The sequence below is a fragment of the Rhinatrema bivittatum genome, chromosome 5 (assembly GCF_901001135.1).
Source record: "Rhinatrema bivittatum chromosome 5, aRhiBiv1.1, whole genome shotgun sequence".
In the NCBI taxonomy this organism is placed as follows: domain Eukaryota; kingdom Metazoa; phylum Chordata; class Amphibia; order Gymnophiona; family Rhinatrematidae; genus Rhinatrema; species Rhinatrema bivittatum.
Window position 1 is genome coordinate 219,278,511 of NC_042619.1, and position 23,094 is coordinate 219,301,604.

Genomic DNA, 23,094 nt, shown 5'->3' on the forward strand with positions numbered 1-23,094 from the left:
CTCCGTTTGTTGGGCCACATGGCAGCTTTGGTCCATGTTATCCCTTTCGCCCGCTTATGCATGTGGGAGGGCACAATGGACCTTGAGGTCGCAGTGGCAACAGGCCTCCCAGGACCTCGAGACCTGTCTCTCGGTAATGGAACCTCTGAGAACCTCTGAGAATGTCTCTATCCTGGTGGGAAAACCTCTCCAATTTGGAGCGGGGAGTTCCCTTCCAGGCTGCCCTGCCTCAGGTGGTTCTCACCACTGATGCCTCTCCTCAGAGCTGGGGAGTCCATGTAGACGGCCTCCACATACAGGGTTTCTGGACTGCCCGTGAAGCCCGCTGTCAAATAAACTTCTTGGAGCTTCGGGCAATCTGTTATGCCCTCTGGACGTTCAGAGACCATTGTCATTCATTCATTCATTTATTTATTTATTTAACACTTTTATATACCAAAATTCATGTAGCAAATTACATATCAATTCGGTTTACTGTATAACAATAACTAGCATGTAAGAATGCTTTTACATTTAACAGGGATGAAAACTTGGAGCAATGGAACAGGATCAACGTAACAATAAATAAAAGGATTTATTCGTGGGGCCAGAGAAGACTGGCTAACGATCTGAGTGAATATTGAATTAACTAAGGGTAAGGGTAAGAATGGAGCTAAGCTAGATTTATCCTCTGTCGAGTTGGAGTGCAAGCCTGAACACAAGTCTGTTGGTATGTAAGGTAAAGACCTAGGAAGATCCACTGCATGATTGAAAAGCTTGTTCAAACAGCCAAGTTTTGAGTCTTTTTTTTTAAGGTGATATGGCATTGTTCTAGCCGGAATTCTGGTGGAAGAGAGTTCCATTGCGCAGGGCCCGAAGTAGATAGAGCTCATTTTCTTAAAGAAGTTTTGATGGGTGGGGCAAAGAGGGTGTTTCTATAAGCAAATCTCACCGGTCTGGAGGGTACATGTAGCTGAAACGGGAAATTGAGCTCCAGAGGAATGAGATTGTGAATGGTTTTGTGTATGATCATTAGTACTTTGTACATTATTCTGAATTTAATTGGGAGCTAATGCACATTCATTAAGATGGGAGTAATGTGATCTCTTTTGTTGGTCTTAGTCAATATCCTGGCTGGGGCGTTTTGCAACATCTGTAAGGGTTTAATGGTGTTCGCTGGAAGGCCGAGTAGAAGTGAATTGCAATAGTCAATTTTTGAAAAGATTATTGCTTGCAGAACTGAACGGTAGTCTAGAAGTGAAGGAGCGGTCTCAGCCGTTTTAGAACTTATAATTTAAAAAAGCCTTCCTTTGCGGTGTTGTTGATGAATCTTTTTAGTTTCAGTTGGTTGTCCATTAAGACTCCGAGGTTTCTGACTTGAGGGGAGAAGGATGGTTGCCTTGTGCGGGGGCATGTTGGAAACTGCATGTCTTGTGAGACGAGGAGTAGTTCCGTTTTATTGGTATTAAGGATTAAGTTAAGGCTTGTGAGGAGGTTGTTGATATCTTGAAGGCAGTTATTCCAGAAGACCAGGGTTGTTTGTAGTGATTTCTTAACTGGAATGAGTACTTGCACGTCGTCTGCGTAAATGTAATGGGTTAGATTTAGTTTGGAGAGGAGTTGGCAAAGCGGTAAAAGGTAAGTATTGAAGAGGGTAGGGGATAAGGATGATCCCTGAGGAACTCCCAGAGAGGAACAGATGGGGTGAGATTCTTTATTGATCTTGACTTTGTAGAATCTGTTTTGGAGGAATGACTTGAACCATCTGTGCGCGGTGCCTTTGATACCGATGTCAGTTAGCCGATCCAAGAGTATTGAGTGGTTCACCGTATCGAATGCGGCTGATAAGTCGAGGAGAATGAGAAGACAGGGTTGTTTTTTATCAAGATTCAGAAGAATGGTGTCAGAGAGATTAAAAGTGCTTCCGTGCTACATGCTTTACAGAAACCGAACTGCGAGTGGGTTAGGATTTTGTTGTCATCTAAATAGTCCGTGAGTTGCTTGTTGACTATTTTTTCTAAGATTTTGGAGATAAAGGGGAGGTTAGCTATAGGGCGGAAGTTGGCCGGCTCGTCTGGGGACAGGTTGGTTTTTTTTAGAAGTGGTTTTAGAATTGCAAGTTTAGAATTGCAAGGGGGTCTGGAACTATGCCTTGCGTTAATGAACAATTAATGATCTCTGTGATTGGTTTGGCGACAGTTTTTGGAATGGAGATGAGTAAATTTGACGGTATCGCATCCGTGGGGTGTGAGGCAGGTTTTAGCTTCTTTAGGACTGATTCAGTCTCAATGGAGGAGGTCAGCTCGAAGTTTTCCAGGTTTGTGGTTTGTTGGATATTAGCCGAGTAAGAGGAAGGATGACTAGGACCAGTATTGGTTTTTACCGGGGTGATCAGATCTTTAATTTTTTTCTTGAAGTAAGTGGCGAGTTCTATGGCTTTGCTGGCCGCTTCATCCGGAATGGCCGGTGGGGGGGAGATTTGGTAAGGGACGAGACGAGTGAGAATAGCGCTTTCGGGTCGAAAATGAAGTTGTGTATTTTCCTTGAGAAGAAATCTCTTTTTGTTTGGAGGATGGATATCCTGTGCATGAGAGATTTATACGCCTCCTGGTTTGCTGCTGAAGGATTTTTTTGCCATAGGTGTTCGCTGTTTCTGAGCTCTTGTTTGAGGGTTTTTACTTGTGGGGTGTACCAAGGTTTCCTGTTGTCGGCATTCGTGTGAAGGGTTTTAGTGGTTAATGGACATGTTGCGTCTGCTACTTCCTTGATGATCTTGATCCAGGAAGATGAAGCTGACTCTGCATCTGAGAGGTCCAGTTGGTCTAAAGCTACGGATAGGTGCGAGCTTAGGATGTCTGGGTTGCATAATTTCCTGAATTGGATAGTGGTTTTTTGTCTTGGTTGAAGGATGGGTTTGAGGTTCTTCAGAGTTGCGGAGATCAACCTGTGATCCGACCATGGGACCGGATAGCATGTCATGCAAGGAAGTCCTGATCCGGAAGGACAACCAGGTTGCAATGTGGTATATCAGCAAACAGGGAGGCATGGTATTTTCATCCTCTGCCACGAGGCGGTGCAAGTATGCTCCTGGGCTCTGGCGCAGGGGATGTCATTGCAAGTGACGTACCTACTGGGGGCTCTGAACGTGCTAACGGACTGGCTGAGTCGCTCCTTTCAGCCGCACAAGTGATCCCTCAATCCAGGATTTTCCATCAGTGGGGTACCCCAGATGTGCATCTCTTCACCTTCCCATGCAACTACAAGGTGAGCAACATATGCTTCCTGTCACCGGGGGGGGGGGGCGCGGACATCTGGCCTGCGCTGCCTTCTCCCTTCACTGGGGAATGGGACTGCTGTACGCATATCCTCCTTGCCCGTTTCTCTTGAAGTCACTGCTGAAGCTTCAACAGGACAGAGGAACCATGATCCTTGTGGTGCCTTATTGGCCCCGACAGGTCTGGTTTCCTCTCCTACAGGACCTATCAGTCAGGAACCCCATTCGGCTGGGGACGGCATCCGACCTGATAACTCTGAACCAGGGTACTCTGTGCCATCCGAACCTGCGGGCCTTAGCACTCATGGAATGGATGTTGAACACCTAGTTCTTCAGCCCCTAAACCTCTGACAGTGTCTCCTGGGTCCTGGTGGCTTCTAGGAAGTCTTCTACCAGGAAGTCTTATAATTTGAACTGGAGGAGATTCTCCACTTGGTGGTGCGGGACAGGCCTTGGATCCATTCACATGTCCCCTCCCCAAACTGTTAGATTACTTATGACACCTTTTTGATTCTGGGCTTCAAACCAGCTCTGTCAGGGTCCTTCTCAGCGCTGTTAGTGCGTACCATCAGGGTGTCTCCGGCTTGCCCATCTCTGTGCAGCCCCTTAGTGGGTCGCTTTATGAGGTGTCTGCTCCAGTTGAAGCCCCCTATTTGGCCTCCTGTTGCGTCCTGGGACCTCAACATTGTCCTGGCATGGCTCATGCGCCCCCCCCCCCCCACCCCTTTGAGCCGTTGCGCTCCTGCTACCTGAAGTTCCTCACCTGGAAAGTGATTTTCCTCGTGACGATTACTTCGGCTCACAGAGTCAGTGAGCTTTAGGCCTTGGTTATGTACCCGCCCTACACAAGGTTTTTTCATGATCGTGTGGTCTTGCATACACACCCTAAGTTTCTGCCTAAGGTTGTGTCTGATTTCCACATCAACCAGTCCATTGTTTTGCCCACCTTCTTTCCCAGGCCTCATTTCCACCTAGTGGAACGGGCTCTTCATAATTTGGACTGCAAGAGGGCCTTGGCTTTCTATTTAGAGCACACGGCTGGTCACAGGCTGTCCATCGATACCAATAGGCTGGGAGTGGCAGTGGGTAAACAGACTCTTTCTAACTGGTTGGCAGATTGCATTGCCTTCTGCTATGCACAAGCAGGCCTTCAGCTGACAGGCCGAGTCAAAGCTCACACTAAGCGGGCCATGACGACGTCGGTGGCTCATCTGCAAGTGGTCCCCGTCGTCAAAATTTGCTGCGCAGCAATGTGGAGTTCTCTTCACGCTTTCGCAGCCCATTACTGCTTAGACAAGGATGGTTGAAAGGACAGTGCTTTCGGCCAGTCTGTTCTTCGCAGTCTCTTCCAAGCCTGAACCCAACTCTTCCAACCTGGCATCCCAGGCAATCCCTGGCCGACCAACGGCACCTCAGTTGTGCCCGCTGGCATCTTGTTCGGTTTCTGTTAGTTTCACCTGCTTCCGACGAACAGCCTGGAGCTTGGTATTCACCCACATGTGAGGACTATCATCCTGCTTCTCCTAGGAGAAAGTGCAGTTCCTTACGTGTAACAGGTGTTCTCCTAGGACAGCAATATGTTAGTCCTCAGGAATTCCACCCGCCACCCCATGGAATTGGGTTTTTCTTCCGGTTTGTTTTATTTTTGCTCGTATTTGTTATCTATGTTTCAAGACCGAAGGGGGTGGCATGCTTGGCATGCTCAATATGCTGGTCAAAGCTTCTAGAAACTTTGACAAATGTTTTCCATGCCAGGCTCCATCGGATGATGTCACCCATCTGTGAGGACTAACATCCTGCTGTCCTAGGGGAACACTTGTCACAGGTAAGCAAATGAGCTTTCTGTGTGACATGGTGCCTGTGGTTTGTGAAGCCTGGTTCCATAGCAATTTTACTGACCAGTACAATATGTAGTATCTTCTGACATTTGTCAGCAGCCTTTGCTGCTGTTGTATTTATGCATTGTATTAATTTACAATATTTGGATGTTTCCCCAGTACCTTAATACTTTTTAATAATTTGCAATTCTCTGAAGACAAGCAGGATGGCAGTTCTCACATATGGTAACATCATCCGATGAAGCCCGGCACAGAAAACTTATGTCAAAGTTTCTTACTGAGCCTCTCTGAGCATTCTCTGGCATGCAATATATTACATGTCCACATAAGGTCCCCTTCGGTCTCTTCTTTTCTGCGGAGCCCAGAGTGTCGCAGCAAAGTTCATTCTCTCTACTTTTCTCCTTTCAGAGTATTTTTTGCTGTTTTCACAGTAATTTTGCTTTATCGAGATTGCGCAGTCGACGTGGGTTCCCCCTGGTTCTACCCTCTATCATCTCAGTCAGGTTTTTCGATGTTTGGTAAATTTCTTTTTGCAGTCAGTCCCCAGGGCAGTGGTGTGCTCCACATACAGGATCTGGACTGCCATGAGATAAGGTGAAGGACATAGTGGCCCAAATGCATGACCACCATGCAACACTCCAGCAGCTTGCCGCTGGTATTCAGAAACTGTTCTCCTCATTAAGGAGGCCTTCAAGGTCTCGTCCCAGGAAGTCTTTCTTCCACTCCAAAAGATACTATCCTCGGTCCCGTCAGCAGCAGCAGCAGGCCCAGAGGGCTCCGAAGCCCCAGCCAATGCCATTCGTTGAGCCTGAAGCTACTAGGATCGCAAGGTCCATTGGGTGCTTCACACGTGTATGCATGCCAAGGCAGTAACATATACTGTGGCGACCATGTGACCCAGTACCAACTGACAGAGCCATGTGCCATGGCTCTGTCAGTTGCCAAGACCATGGCAACTGACATTCTGGTCAGGGGCAGGCTGCAGTTCTATATGAGCTGGTGACCCAGTATAAATTCAGACCAGTGGGTCCTCTCATTCATTCCCAGAGGGTACAAATTTAACCTATTGCGTGCCCCACCAAATTTCTCTCCGAGTCCATTTTGGGGACCAGTAGCACATCAGGAAATGCTTTTATTAGAGCTCTCCTCCCTCTTAACAGCCAGAGCGGTCGAGCCCATTTCACCAGGGCAGAGGGGGCGGGGATTTTACTCCTAGTACTTCCTGATTCCAAAGAAAACAGAGGGACTCCGTCTCATCCTAGACCTAAGGACCTTCAACAAATTCCTCAAAAGGAAAAAGTACAAGATGATTTCTCTAGGCACCCTGATCCCTTTCTTGCAAAAAATGGATTGGCTATGCTCTCTTGATCTCAAAGATGCATATACCCACATCAAGATCTTCAATTTGTGGTAGGAGAACAGCACTTCCAAAACTACGTTCTGCCATTTGGGCTAGCATCTGCCCCCACAAGTCATTACCAAATGCATGACCGTGTTGATGGCGCACCTTCGCAAGCTGGGAGTTCGTTTTTCCCTATCTGGATGATTGGCTTGTCAAGAGCACCTCTCCAGCAGGGGCCGAAGGGTTCCTGTGCTAAACTATCCCAGGCGTTTGAGTCCCTAGGGTTCACCATCATTTACCCTAAGTTCCATCTTAGCCCATCACTTCAGTTGGACCTCATTGGAGCCCTACTAGACATGCCTCTGGCCAAGATCTTCTTGCCACGGCAACGAGCCATCACACTGATGTTCATCGCAGCAGAGATTCAACAGAGCCATGGCACATGTTGAGGCTGTTGGGTCACATGGCCGCCACAGTACATGTTACTGCCTTGGCACGCATCTACGTGTGAAGCACCCAATGGACCTTGCGATCCTAGTAGCTTCAGGCCACTCAGAATCTACAGGACTGCATCTGAGTCACTCTGTCCCTCCGGGACTCCTTGTCCTCGTGGCAGGAAATATCCAATCTGGAATGGGGGTTATCCTTCCAAATTCTTTAGGTTCAAATTGTCCTAACCATGGATGTGTCCACCCAGGGCTGGGGAGTCCATGAAGATGGGCTCTGAACCTAGGGACACTGTTCTTCCCAGGAATGTGTCTGTCAAATCAACTTCCTGAAGCTCCAAGCGATCAGGTACGCGCTGTGTGTTTCAGAGATTGGCTGTCCAACAAAATGGGGTTTATCTAGACAGATAACCAAATGGTCATGTACTACGTCAACAAACAGGGAGGTTTGGGCTCTTACCTTCTGTGTCAAGAGGTGGTCCAGATATGGTCCTGGGCTCTCTCTCACGGGATGAGGCTCAGAGCACCGTATCTGAACGGTTCAGAGAATGGGATAGCAGACAGACTGAGTTGCTCCTTCAGACTCAACGAATGGTCTCTGGACCAAGGGGTAGCGAATTGGATCTTCTGCCTCTGGGGAAGTCTGGCGGTGGATTTGTTCATGGCTCCTTGGAATAAGAAGATTACTCAGTTCTGCTCCATGTACAGGACACACAACAAGCTAGCCTCAGACGTCTTTGCCCTTCATTGGGGCCAGAGTCCCCTGTATGCATATCCTCAAGTACTGCTAGTGGTGAAGACTTTGCTGAAGCTCAGGGAGGAAAAGGGGACTATGATCCTCATAATCCCCCATTGGCCGAGGAAGATCTGGTTTCTATTCCTTCAGGAGTTGTCCATCTGGAAACTGATCAGACTGGGAACTTCCCCAAATCTTTTCACCCAGGATTGAGGCAGGTTGTGACATCCCAACCTTCAGGTCCTGTTGCTCACAGCTTGAATGTTGAGAGGTTGATTCTCCAACTGCTCAATCTCTTGGACGATGTGTCTTGTGTTCTCTTGGCTTCTAGAAAGCTTTCCACCAGAAAGTCCTATGGACTGAAGTAGAGGTGGTTTTCTGTTTGGTGTGAGCAAAAGACCTTAGACCCTTTGTCCTGCTCTACATAAAAACTGCTTGCCTACCTTCTACACCTCTCCGAGGCTGGTCTCAAGACCAGCTCTGTTAGAGTTTATCTGAGTGCAGTTGACACACATCACCATGGTGTAGAGGGTAAGCCCACCTCTGTACAGCCTATAGTTGTACATTTCATGTGGGGGCTGCTTCAGTTGAAGCCTCTCCTTAGGCCTTCCACTGTGTCCTGGAACCTCTGCGTAGTTTAGCTCAACTGATGAAAGCTCTTTTAGCTCCTCTTGTGACCTGAAGTATCTAACCTGGAAGGTTGTGTTTTTGGTGATGGTCACTTCAGTGCACAATGTGAGCGAACTCCAAGCCTTAGTGACTTATCCACCTTGCACAGTTTTTTCATGATAGGGTCGTTTTGCGTATGCAACCTAATTCCTGTCTAAAGTGATGTCGGACTTCCATCTTAATCAGTCCATCATCCTACCAGCAATTTATCCCAGGCCTCATTTGCACCAAGGCGAACAAGTCTTGCACAGTTTGGACTGCAAAAGAGCCTTAGCCTTCAGCCTTGAGCGGACAGAAGCCCATAGACAGTCCACCCAACTTTTTGTTTATTTTGATCAGAACAGGTTGGGGATTGCCATTTCCAAGCAGATGCTTTCCAATTGGCTAACAGACTGCATCTCCTGTTATGCTCAGGCTGGATTGCATCTTTGGGGTCATGTCGAGGCTCATTCTGATTGAGCCATGGCAGCGTCAGTGGCCCACTTGCAAGTAATCCTCATAGAGATCTGCAGAGCTGCGATGTGGAGTTCCATCCATTCATATCGCATTTCTGTTTGATTAGGGGTGCCCGACGCAACAGCAGGTTTATCTGTCCTTCGAAACTTGTTTGAGGTTTAGAACCCAATTCTGTTCCTACCTAAGATCCATTCTTTCTGTTCAGGCTGTCCCCCTCCTGTTATTGGGCCCATTGACACCTGTTTTGTTGGTCCCTTTTTTTTGTGGTGGTGGTGGTGGGGTTGCCTGTAGCCAGGAATTCACCCATGTGTGAGGACTGCCATCCTGTTTTTCCTTGGAGAAAGCAGAGTTGCTTACCTGTAACAGGTGTTCTCTGAGGAAGCAGGATGTCAGTCCTCATGAGACCCACCCATTGAGTTGGGTCTCCACTTCATGGGTTTTGTTCTTTATTATTTTCTTCTTAATTCTATATTATGAGATGAGGGAACCCCACGTGGACGTGTGGTATATTGCATGCCAGAGCATGCTCAGAGAGGTTTGGTCAAAGTTCTAGAAACTTTGAAATATGTTTTCTGTGCCGGGCTCCATTGTATGAAGTCACCATGTGTGATGATTGCATCCTGCTGTCCTCAGAGAACAGGTTAGCAACTCTGCTTTCTCCAAGGAAAAACAGGATGGAGGTCCTCACACATGGGTGAATTCCTGGCTATTTATTAACACTTTCGAATAATAGAAGGACTAGGGGGCATTCCATGAAGTTAACAAGTAGCACATTTAAGACTAATCGGAAAACATTCTTTTTCACTCAACGCACAATACAGCTCTGGAATTTGTTGCCAGAGGATGTGATTAGTGCAGTTGGTGTAGCTGGGTTCAAAAAAGGTTTGGATAAGTTCTTGGAGGAGAAGTCCATTAACGGCTATTAATCAAGTTTACTTAGGGAAAAGCCACCTCTGTTAATTGCATCAGTAGCATGGGTTCTTCTTAGTGTTTGGGTAATTGCCAGGTTCTTGTGGCCTGGTTAGGCCTCTGTTGGAAACAGGATGCTGGGCTTGATGGACCCTTGGTCTGACCCAGCATGGCAATTTCTTATGTTCTTATGCTTTTCCTATTCTTTTAGGTCAGTTGCAATTTTGAACCACACTTGAGGGGAAATGTGTATGTCCAGTATCAAACGTAAGTATTCTACAGTTTACCTTATTTAAAGCTAGTTTGCTTACCTGTAATTAGGATTCCCCATAGTCAGCAGGATGAATTAGCCATAACACCTGGGTGATGCCATCTGATAGCGTTAAGACAGACCCAACTCTCACAGCTTACTAAAGATTTCACTGAGCAGGTGCAAGCGTCGCTGCTCCTGGAGTCCCTCAGTCTCTTCCAGAGCTTAAGCTTTAGCAAGGAACTCTTATCTCCAGGGAGGTGGGTGGGAATTAAATATGGCTAATTCACCTTGCTGTCTAGGAAAAGCTCCGTTTACAGGTAAACACGTTTACTTTCTCCATTGACAAGCAGCATGAATTAGCCATAACATGGGGAATACCAAGCTGAGGGGTGCAAAATGGAATAACTATTAAAACAAGCAAAACAAACCTCACCAGTGGAAGGTCGACTACTAGGTGAAGAGGCTGCGCAAAACTGCTTTTCCAGAGTTACTGTCCCTTCAAGACAGTGGTGGGATGTGAAGGTGTGAATTGATGACCAAGTAGCAGCTTTGCCATTACATCTCAATGGAAGCAGCCCTTACATGACCCATTGAAATCACCATAGTTATCAATTGATGAGCTTTGACAGAGTCTGCAATTTGCAAGCCAGCCAGAACATAAGTGCATGATACAGTCTGCTAGCCAATTAGACAGAATTCATTTGACAAATACCTATCCCAATCTATTAGGATTGAAGGATACAAACAGTTGAGAAACTTGAAGATGAGATTGACTCCTCAAGTAATAATGTTAATGCTTTCTTGCAGTCCAAGGAGTGAAAGGTCCTTTTTCATCTGTGTGCATGTAATCTGGGAAAGAAAGTGGGCAGCACAACAGTTTGGTTAATGGGGAATGCAGATACCACTTTTGGAAGGAACTTGGTGAGAAGGGGTTTTACACTCTATTGTGAAAGAAACTTCAGGTACAGTGAATACAAAACCATAGCCTGTAACTCACTCACTATTTGTGCCAAAGTTATAGCAGCAAGAAAACAATTTCCAGGTGAGAAACTTCAAGACCATTGACTCAAGAGTTTGAAAGGAGGTTTCATGAGTTGGTCAAAGACCACTTTGAGATTCCAGCATTCTGGAGGTTTACTGACCAGAAGCTTGGAATGCCACAAATCTCTCATGAACTTTGATGCTAATGGGTGGAGGGAGAATGGTGCTCCTTCTACCTGCTGGTGATATGCTGCAACAGGCACTTAAATGAACTTTAACTGAAGAGACCTGAAGACAAGGGCTTGAAGACAAGAGGAAGAATAGATATGGAAGCAAGTCCATTGGGCATTTGGAGAAACAGTCCAGCCAGTTGGTCCCAGGTGAGCCAGTTGATACAGTGTATCTGGATTTTCAAAAAGCGTTTGACAAAGTACCTTATGAGAGACTCTTGAGGAAATTAAAAAGTAATGGGATAGGAGGCAATATTCTATTGTGGATTGAGAACTGATTAAAAGATCAGAGATTAGGGCTAAATGGTCAATTTTCTCAGTGGAGAAAGTTAAATAGTGGTCTGCCCCAGGAATCTGTACTAGGACTGCTGCTTTTTAACATTCATAAATGACCTAGAAATGGGAATGACAAGTGAGGTGATCAAATTTGCTGATGATACAAAATTATTCAAAGTTGTTAAATCACAAGAGGACTGTGAGAAATTGCAAGAGGACCTTGCAAGACTTGGAGATCTTGGCATCCAAATAGCAGATGATATTTAATGTGGACGAGAGCAAAGTGATGCATTTAGGGAAGAGCAATCCAAATAATAGCTATATAATAATGTAAGGTTCCAATTTGGAAGTCACCACCCAAGAAAAGGATCTAGGCAACATCGAGGATATGTTGAAATCCTCTGTTCCTGTTTATACCCAGATCAGTCCAGATGAGTGGGCTTTCCATCCCTACCAGCAGATGGAGGCAGAGAACAAAAACTTTGAGGCACTGCTACATATCTGAGAGTGGCATTTGCAGTCCCTCAGTATTTCTCTGTCTCCAGCAGATGGTAAAGGTTCAAACCTGTAGTATGAATTAAAAAAAAAGAAAACTTTAGAGAAAGGTGAGATGAGATTTTGGATTCAGAAGCTCCCTGAGGTGTTAGGCTCCTTTGTGGACCATCTCTCAGGTGGAGTTGGGTGACTGGGGAGTTGGGAACCTCTGGTTGGTTTAGCCTGTTGCTGTCCGGAGGTCTTTATAGCCAGGGGACTGGCTCCTTCGCAGCCTTTGAAGTCTCCGCCTGTGAGCTGTCGGTCCCTGAAGGGGCACACATTTTATTGTTGGCATTGTTCCTCTTTGTATTAAGCTTTGTTTAAAAAAAAAAAAAAAAGGTTTTGAATTTGCAAAGCAAGAAGTTCAGTCGGGGCTCGATGGTTGAAGCACCTTTGACAGTGGGAGTGGTCGGAGCTGGCAGGAGCGAGAGAGTGAGTGCATTGGAGCTTTTTCCTTTGCTCCAGGGGATCTGTGGGGGGAGGGGCTGAAGGAATTTTACTGTGCATAGTGTGGCTCTGCCGGGGTGCTGATCACTCGTAGGAGTGGCCTAGTTTTCCCACATCATGATTGAGCAATCATGGCAGCATGGCATTGTGTGTAAGGAGTAACCACGTGTGTGGCCTATCTCTTTTTAACCGCATGTGAAGTTTGGCGGTCCTTCTTCGTGACGTGGGAGTAATGGCACCCAAGCCAATCATGGCTGCTTGCAGGGTGTGCGGTGTATGGTCTGCACACCTCAATGCATGGTCCCTGTGCTCGGGCTGTGCCTCTGGGGCAGAGGGAACTTTAGCAGGAAGACGCGTCCTTTGGTGAGAGTGTTCTCTGTGCGGGTCCTTTACAAACCCAAGGGACTCTGTCATTTCATAGAATAACAATTTCAAATCAACCTCTTGGAACTGAGAGTGATCTGCTACGCTCTAACAACCTACATTCACTTCCTCCAGGGGAAGCACATTCTCATTTAAGCCGACAACCAAGTAGTCATGTTCTATGTAAACAAGCAAAGGAGTACAGGGTCATGAACAGATAAAAAGAAATTCAAAAGGGGCTTAAAAACTTGGCTATTCAAAAATGCCTTCTACTTGACAGAAACACCCAATTCTCCATGCCTCAGATAACCTAAATAAATCTTGTACATTAACTTCCCTCGCAAACCCTATAATCTAGCTCTGATTTCATGTTTGATGTCTACATAAGAACATAAGAAATTGCCATGCTGGGTCAGACCAAGGGTCCATCAAGCCCAGCATCCTGTTTCCAACAGAGGCCAAAACCAGGCCACAAGAACCTGGCAATTACCCAAACACTAAGAAGATCCCATGCTACTGATGCAATTAATAGCAGTGGCTATTCCCTAAGTAAAATTGATTAATAGCCATTAATGGACTTCTCATCCAAGAACTTATCCAAACCTTTTTTGAACCCAGCTACACTAACTGCACTAACCACATCCTCTGGCAACAAATTCCAGAGCTTTATTGTGCGTTGAGTGAAAAAGAATTTTCTCCGATTAGTCTTAAATGTGCTACTTGCTAACTTCATGGAATGCCCCCTAGTCCTTCTATTATTCGAAAGTGAAAATAACCGAGTCACATCTACTTGTTCAAGACCTCTCATGATCTTAAAGACCTCTATCATATCCCCCCTCAGCTGTCTCTTCTCCAAGCTGAACAGCCCTAACCTCTTCAGCCTTTCCTCATAGGGAGCTGTTCCATCCCCTTTATCATTTTGGTTGCCCTTCTCTGTACCTTCTCCATCGCAACTATATCTTTTTTGATATGCGGCGACCAGAATCGTACACAGTATTCAAGGTGTGGTCTCACCATGGAGCGATATAGAGGCATTATGACATTTTCCGTTCTATTAACCATTCCCTTCCTAATAATTCCTGTCACTCAAATAATATATACAAAAAACGCTAATACCACCTGTGAATCAGCACAGGTAATATATCTCACTCAGTGCCCATGCCCACTGTTGTATGTGGGCCGCACAAAAGGGCAAATAAAAATCAGATTACGTGAACACAGAAGCCGTACCATTGTATTACTTCTGTTTCTATGAATGTTTATCCACCTTGTAACACACATTATATTTTGAAAGTTTTAACTGTAAACTGTTGTGAACTAGTGTTTCTCACATGGTATATAAAACATTTAAATAATAAATAACTCTTTGCCAAGAAGCGATAAAGATGTCGGAATGGGCATGCAGATATCAAGCTGTCCAGCAAGTGACTTACCTTCCAGGGATTTGCAAAATGTTAGCTGATTACCTCAGTAGAGTTTTTCAACCACACGAATGGTCTCTGCATCAGTCAACAACAGACAGGCTATTCATTTTATGCAGACTTCCTGCATTTGACCTATTTGCGTCAGAGCAAAACAGAAAATTGGAAAATTTTTACTCCATTCTTTCCAGTGAACGCTGATTTGCTCGGCACACTTTTCTGCTTGATTGAAATGCAAATCTCATGTACGCTATTCCACTGATATCCACAACAGTGCAAAAAGTACTCAAAGACTGGGCCTGGCTGATCATCATAGCTCTAGAAAGCCCAGACAAGTTTGGTTCTCGTATCTAGTACAGCTGTCTAGAAGTCTTCTGATCTCACTTGGGTCAGATCCATCCTTATTAATTCGGCAAAGGGACATGTTTCATCAGAACCATCCCTCCCTCAATGATCCTTACTCAAGAAAGATGAGGATATAATAGTGTCTGCTAGAAAACCATCAATTAGAAGAGCCCACAGTTTTAAATGGAAAAGGTTCTCCATGTGGTGTCAACAGAACACCTTGGATCCATTTGCATGAGAACCCAAAGAATTACTGAACTATTTGCTCTGTCTTTCTGCATCAGGACTTAGTACCTCATCAGTAAGAGTGCATCTCGATGCCATAACAGCTTACCATACTCAAATCGGGAGTTAGTCTATCTCCACTCATCTGTTAGTTTACAAGTTCATGAAAGACTTGAGGCATACTAAACTTCTAGTTGTGAAATCACCTGTTCCATAAGACCTGAACAATTCTGGCACAACTGATGAAACTGCCATTTGAACTATTGGAGTCAGCTTCACTCAGGTTTCTAACATGGAAAGTAATATTCCTTGTAGCAGTAACATCAGCCAGAAGAGTCAGCAAGTTTCATGCTTTAGTTCTTTATCCACCTTATTTGCAATTCTTCCATAATAGAGCGGTGTGCCTCACCCATCCAAAATTTCTACCAAAAGTAGTATCAGCTTTCTAAATTAATCAATCCATTGTGTTACCTACATTCTTCCCAAGGCCACACAAACACAAAAGTAAGAAAGCTCTTTATGTCTTAGATTGCAAAAGAAAGCCTTAGCTTACTACAAAAGAATGCAGCCACATTGTCAGGCTTTGCAGCTGTTTTACTTACAGTCCTAACTATCTGGGCATAGCAGTGGCCAAATGTCAGATGGGCCTGGCTAGCAGACTGTATCACACATTGCTATATGTTAGCAGGCATACAAATTACAACACCATCAAGGCTTATCAAGTTAGAGCCATCAATATGTCAGTGGCTTATCTGCAAAGATGCAACATGGCTGTCGGTACACACCTTTTGTATCCCATTACTGTTGTACAATCTCTCAAAGAGTGACAGTAAATTCAGACAAGCAGTCTTGCGTAGCCTGTTCACCCAGTTTTCTGCTCTCCATGGTGTGGGGTCTGTGTTGCTTATTCAGTAAATGCTCTGCTGCAACCCTCAGCTTCGGACTTTCTACATGTCATGGCTAATTCAGCCCTGTTTGTAAATGAAGAAAGCAAGTTTGCTTATCTTAAGCAGTGTTCTTTGTAGACAGGATGAATTAGCCATGCTAAATACCTGCTCACCTCCCTGGAGAGTCAACTACCTAGCTAGAATTAGCTCTAAAATCAACTGAGAGGGGCTCATGAGGCAGTGCCTGAGTGGGAATTCCCACACATGCTCAATAGGGCATACAAGCTAAGAGAGATAGAGGTCCGTTGGTGCCACCGGATGATGTTACCCACATGTCATAGCTAATTCATTCTACTGTCTATGGAGATCACAGATTACAATAAGCAAATTTGCTTTCACAGCTAATTGTTTAATGGAATGTGAGGATTTGCTTGTTATTATAGGAGACTGACTAAACTTCATTTTTAATTCTAGATAGGCAATCAAGATCTAAACCACTCATGAGTAAATCTGTGAACACTATTGAGGCTTTGCAAACAGAATGTGGATTATTAGATGTCTGGAGAATCTTTCATCCCATAGATAAAGACTTTACTTTTTTGTTTTCTTTTCCACATCATATGTATATGAGAAATTTTTTTTTAAAATATATATCTAAATCCCTAATGCCATTAATGCAGGAAATCAAGACACACCCAATCTTGATTTTGGATCATGAACTGTTTCCATTTCTCTGCAACGATCCAGTCTGGTTGGGAGGAAATCTATGTGGAGGATCAGTTCTGTACTGTTAGAGGATGGACTTTTTTTTTTTTTGAGTGTCTGGTCTTCATTCTTTTTAATGAAATAGGAGAGGTATCGCATACTGTATTTTGGGCTGCTTCTAAACAACTATAAGGAGAGATAACTAGTTTCACAGCTCAGAAGAATACAAAGTTGGGAAAGAGAATGAGCTATTTGAAAGAAGCCATATTAAAAATAGTGGTAATAGTTGATTAGTGCATCTGCAAAATCTGAAGTATAAGTATAATTATACTTAGGTAACAAGTTAGGAGATCTGCTTTCTTACAGAAAGGAAAATACTATTATGACATATCTCGGAGATTATTACTAAATTATCTCAAGGTGTAGAAAAGTAGATCCAGGATTCCAGCTATCAAGTCAGATGGAAATATCTGGGTATTCAAGAATGAATTGATTGCTGAATGGTTTAGGAGTTATTACTCATCGTTTATACTCTTCAGAGCCCTGTGATGCAGATCAGCTCATCAGTGATTTCTTGTTTAAGTTGATCCATCTGATGTCTCCCATAATTGAGAAAATCTAGAGTGTCTTATCACAGAAAAAGACATTGGAGTCAGGGGATGTTTAGGACTTTGCGATATCCTAGTATATTTCGCAGCATACCTGAGCCACTGAATATCCAGCACAAATTATCCGGCTGAATATTGACCTCCTTTGAATTAGTAATTAGATCTTTCCATATTTGTAAGTCTCCCAGGCCTGATGGTTTCACTGTAGAATTGTATTCAAGCTTTAGAGATTGATATTCAAAAGGATTTGTTTGGATAAATTTGGGACTTAGCTGGGCATACCCAGAGTTTTAAATATTCTGCCCCACTGATTGACTATGTTTTAGCTAGGTATAAAAAAGACAGGGCTTAAATTTACCTGGCTAATACTGAATATCTGCACTAGCCATGTCAAGTTATCTGGCTAACTGGTCAGAAAAATATCAGGACTAAAGTTAGCCATATAAAGTAAAAACAAAAAAAAACCAAACTAGCATGTTGAGCAGGTGCCAATTTCTTCTGCCTCCCCCTCCACCCCATCCACATTCCCCACCTAAGATAAAGGGCTGGCCAAATTCCCACCTCGCTAACCCCCAAAAGTGGCTTGCTGGACTGGATACTAAGTGGAACAGAGCTGAAAGCTCTTGCCACATTGGTATTAATTTATTCACTCCGGGTAAAAAGACCAATGATTGGTCCCTTCAGTGACAGCTATCAGTGAAGGGACCAATCCCCTTTCAGAACTGAATAAATTTATGTGCCTAAAGTTAGCCAGATATTTGTGGTCTGTGTCTTGAATGTACATCATAAATCAGCCTCAGGTAGTTTGATTTGGCCCTTTACTGTATGTGCATTTTTCATAAAGGGAAGAAGATTGTCTGGAGGCCTTTTCCCTCTTCAACGGCCGATGGTATGCATCGCGACAGCTTCAGTGTGAATTTTCTCCCGTAACCAAGTGGAAGACAGCTATATGTGGTAAGTAGCTAAACCTAAAAATGCCATGACAGGCAAAAGTTTTAGAAAAATGTTTTTGTTTTTTTTCCCACAAAATAGGTTAAGATTTTAAGGATAATAACGTGCTATGATTTGTGCTTCCATAAATTGTTCAAACCAAATTGGTGATGCTGACGTGAGTATGTATGCAACTCCAGCTACTGGTAGTATAGCACAACTAATATACTGGTCTAAAAAAAACCCCGCAAAACCTTCTATGCAAAAAAATTCTCATAATTTGCTTGCATGATAATTAAAGGTTAAGAATCAAAAATATATAAGATGATACTTTTTTATTGGTCTGACTTGCTACATTCCATCACTGCACTCCCTTCCTCAGGTCAGAACAGAATGAGCAAAAGATGACATTACCAGAAAGATAAGCCATACAGCTAGACGGTAGCAGAGAAATTCGGTTTAGTGGCAGACCTGTGAGGAAGAGGCTGCAGTAGGCCAAATGAGGTGATGAAAATGGATAAGAGCTTTGGTGACATTACACAGAAAGAAATGACTCATTTTAGCAATGTTTTGGATGTGCACACAGAAAGGTAGAGAAGATTCAAAGATGAAGTTGCAGGCCAAGACATAGGGAGGATGATAGTGCTATCCACTGAGAGAGAAAAAAACGATATGCACTATAAATACATTTTTGTATTGGAAGGTCTTTGTCTAAGGACTTAAAAAGGTTTCAGTATATATTTAAATTCTTGGTAATAATAATCTAAATCAAGTAACAGAAATAGATTTATTTTTGCAACAGTAGCAATTTATTTCATTATCTGGATTTTATTGTATGTTTGCAGGATTGTTTGAAAGGCAGAAGTGTCCAAGAGGGAAACACTGCAACTTCCTTCACGTGTTCCGAAATCCAAACAATGAATTCTGGGAGGCCAGCAGGGACATCCCCACGTCTCCCGACAGGACAGACTCCTACAGAAGGCGAGGCAGAGCAGGGCACTACAGTGATTATTATCGGCGGCCGAGGCGGCGATATAGCTCCAGCCCGGATCACTCCTACAAAAGAAACGGTGAATCAGAAAGGAAAAAGAGGAGCAGTCATAAGGACAGGAAAAGAAGGAGATCTTCCAGGTCCAGGAGTCGAGAGAGGCGGAGATCACGCAGCCGAGGACGCAAGAGAGACAGGGGCAGAAGCCGAAGCGGTTCACGGTCCAGGAGCCGGGGAAGAAAAAGGTCAATAAGCAGAGGCAGAAGTACAGAGAGTCCCAAAACCAACAGGTAACTCTACATCTGTTGCAGCAGCAAGAGGGCACAATGTTGACCCATCTGTACAAGCAGATGTTTCCTTAACATCCGTGCTCTCGAAAAGGTTGAGGACAGAGTGCATACACACACTTGCACAGTGTTTGTGTGTGCAGTAAAATATTATTATAAACAGTGACATAGTAACACAGTAAATGACCAGATAAAGACCCAAATGTCCCATTCAGTCTGCCCAGTAAGCTGTTATGGTTGCTTCGTGCAGGTTACCCCATGCTGTTGTCACAGAACCCACATGTACCCATGATTCATGTAAAGAGAGTGAGCGTAGAGCAACAGTACCAGCTTGATTCCTCAGAATCCCACTTTGTGTCTTTTGCTTTTATTCCCGAGTCTGTATTTATTTTTGCATTGTTATTATCTTAACATTTTTAAAATATTTTTTGGCGTAGGAACTTGTGCCTTTTCTTAAGGTCACATGCCCTTGTTTTAAAGACCTCCTTCCCTAATCCCACTTTTCAGCTGCTTGAGATGTTTTACTGCATCAGTGTGGTGATTGCCTGGGGCTCCTACAAGGAGCAGCACAGCAGCCCCTGATTTGCTTAAATTTCTAATTGCGGATGTGGCAGATATTGGGGAGCTTTCAAAAGATTTTAAGCAGTAAATGCCAAGCATTGAAATACAAATCAGAATGTAAAAAAGTATAATCAATGAATTTAGTTTGCTTTGTCTCTCATCTCACTTAAAAACAAATCTGTTTTATTAATAATGCTACTTACATTTTCTCTTCTGTTCAGTTTGCTGATTTTTAAAATAATTTAGTTGTTATCCAAGCAAAGATTTAAGTCAGACCCCTTTTGCGTGAGCATTTCCCTTTATGTAAGTAAAATGTGTTTGGAGTTTGTGAAAACTTATGTTTGGCCTCTCCAAGCCACCTGAATTGGAATGCTTATGTGCTGTTTATTACAAAAAACCTATGCAAACATCACACTGATTAGTTCAGAATGTATGAATGTGGCACGAACAACTGGAAAGTGAGAGAAATAAAATAGTTCTGCTATCAGAAATTAGTGAAAGGCATGGAAAAGGCCCAAGCTTTTGGAGATGTACAGCCAAGACAGAATGAATTTATTCCTGAGGAGAGAGCAACATTCCTGCATTTGAGCTCCTTGTAAAACATAGGCCTATGGTAACTTACCGGTAAATATAGTCAGGGTTTCAAAAATCCACTTGTTTGAAGTCTGTGGCTGGTGGGCAGATTTGTACTGGATGGAAAACAGGGCCTGGAGGAGGAGGCGGCCAGACTTTCAACCTATAGACTACAGTATGCAGCAGCAGGGCTGCAGAAAGGATAGTGAGAGGGCTGCAGGGGTTGGTGAAGGAGAGTGAGCGTGCTGTACAGGAGAAAAGGGAAGAGGAGTAATGGAAGAAGACAGCAAAAGTACTGGAGTACCTCTGCCTCCTAGGCACAGCAACCACTGCACTTAGGAGGTGGAGGTTAATGGTTGATGACTTGCTTCTGACATCCATCTGCTGACCAGACTTGTTGTCCCAGGAAGTATGCTGTTTGCCGAGTGCCAAAATCCAAGACATTAGAGAGAGATTGCTGAAAATCCTCAAACCTTCTGACCACTATCCAGTACTGCTCATCTATGTGGCACGAATGATACTGCAAGGTACCACACAGATCGTAGAAAAAATGACTTCATGGCTCTGGGAGAGAGGGTAAAGCAGATAGGGGCACAGGTGGTAATCTTCTCGATCCTCCCATTTAAGGATAAAGGCCCATTCAGGGAAGCTTGCATTCTGGAGATAAATGAATGGCTGCGGAGATAGTGAATGTTTTGGCTTCCTAGATCATGGGATGATATTTCAAGGACTGCTGAGCAGAGATGGGATCCACTTGTCGAAAAAGGGGTGCAGTGTCTTTCAACACAGAATGGCAAACCTACTGAGGGGAGCTTTAAACTAGAATCATCAGGGATGGGTGAACATAGAAACACAGAAATGATGGCAGAAGAAGACCAAACGGCCCATCCAGTCTGCCCAGCAAGCTATGCACTTCTTTTTTTTTTTTAATTTCTCTCATACTTCTGTTACTCTTGGCTCTTAGTAATCTTTTCGTTCTATTTCCCTTCCACCCGCACCATTAATGTAGAGAGCAGTGTTGGAACTGCATCCAAGTGAATATCTACCATAATTAGGGGTAGTAACTGCCGCAATAAGCAAGCTACACCCATGCCTTTGTTTACCCAGACTATGTAACTCTGTCCTTGTTGGTTATTGTCTGTATATAGATCCACCTTTCTATGTTCCCCCTGCCGTTGAAGCAGAGAGCTATGCTGGATGTGTGTTGAAAGTGAAGTATTAGACTTTCTCCCCTGCCGTAGAAGCAGAGAGCTATATTGGATATGCGTGAAGTATCAGACTTTCTCCCCTGCCGTAGAAGCAGCTATGTTGAATTTGCTTGAAGTATCAGACTTTCTCCCCTGCCGTTGAAGCAGAGAGCTATGCTGGATATGCATTGAAAGTAAAGTATCTGGCTTATTTAGTTTGGGGTAGTAACCGCCATAACAAGCAAGCTACTCCCCGTTTTTTGTGAATGCAAATCCTTTTTTCCACATTTCCTCTTGCCGTTGAAGCTAGAGCAATGTTGGAGTCTTAGAGCAATGTTGGAGTCACATTAACCGTGTGTATGTTTATTGAATAAGGGTATAATCTCTAGGCAGTAGCCATCATTCCCGTGAGCCACCCACTCTTCATTCACGTCCTCTAGACTTGATGGATTCACAGTGTTTATCCCATGCCCCTTTGAAGTCCTTCACAGTTCTGGTCTTCACCATTTCCTCCGGAAGGGCATTCAACGCATCCATCACCCTCTCCTGACATTGGTTCTGAGTCTTCCTCCTTGGAGCTTCAACTCGTGACCCCTAGTTCTGCTGATTTTTTTCCGACGGAAAAGGTTTGGCTTTGTCTTTAAAGTAAGTAAAACATTATGGGCCAGATTTTAAATCTTATGCGCGGGTGTAGATTTGTTAGCGCAATCCAGCACGAACAAATCTACCGCGCGCATGTTATAAAATCCAGGGTTGGCGCATGCAAGGTGCACACATGTGCACCTTGCATGCGCCGAGCCCGAAGGGAGCCCCGATGGCTTTCCCCGTTCCCTCCAAGGCCGCTCCGAAATCGGAGCGGCCTTGGAGGGAACTTTTTTTCCGGCCCCTACCTTTGCAGCAAAAGTTACGCCTGCTGGCCAGTTGCCGGCACACCATGCCCCAGCATGCCGGAGTACTCGACCCCGCCCCCGAGCCGCCTCTTTTTGCAAGCCCCGGACATACGCGCGTCCCGGGGCTTGCGCGCACAGGGTCAGATTTTCTCAGGTTACGTGCGTAGCCTTTGAAAATCTGCCCCTATATGCTCATATAGAAATGGGAAATATGGGAAAAAAAGGCAATATTTGGAAAGCTATGTACACTAATGCTCATAATATGGGGAATAAAGTCCCAAATCTAGAGGCAGTCATGAAAGAAGCTGATTTAGATATAGAGGCTGTCAGGGAGCCATGGTACACAGAAAGGTGTAGCAGATGGACTCTATACCCATTGGTCCTAAGTCCATCTGCGTGTAGCAGATGGACTTAGGACCAATGGGTATAGAGTACTTCTAATAGCAGTTGGGAGACGGAGTCAGATTTCAAGCTGACTTCAGCCTACATATACCCGTTCAGGAAACTTAGCTCTTCAGTATTTCTCTGTCTCCTAAGCAGTTAGGGACACTACACACACTTGCACAGTGTTTGAAAATCCAAACCAAAGAAGAAAGAAATCTTACCTCTACACGACAAACCCCACTCTCCTGCGGTGATACCTAAGGGTCCCTCCCCCATTCGAGAATTCCTGAGGTGATTTCCAAGATCCCTCAGAGGTAAGCCTCGGTCAGGTAGCTGGTTCCCGGTATGGACTTAGCCCCCAGAGTGGCTG

At 44.4% G+C, this 23,094-nt stretch overlaps 1 protein-coding gene across 3 annotated transcripts in view; it reads left to right on the forward strand.

The window, feature by feature from the left end:
- ZRSR2 (zinc finger CCCH-type, RNA binding motif and serine/arginine rich 2) overlaps positions 1-23,094 on the forward strand; it is an 82,800-nt gene that overhangs the window by 47,457 nt on the left and 12,249 nt on the right. For all 3 annotated transcript variants that reach the window (XM_029603229.1, XM_029603231.1, XM_029603230.1), the window contains exons 9-11: positions 9,861-9,916; positions 17,769-17,878; positions 18,700-19,132. In XM_029603229.1, coding sequence (XP_029459089.1) covers positions 9,861-9,916; positions 17,769-17,878; positions 18,700-19,132 — 599 coding nt within the window. The remainder of the gene's footprint in view (positions 1-9,860; positions 9,917-17,768; positions 17,879-18,699; positions 19,133-23,094) is intronic.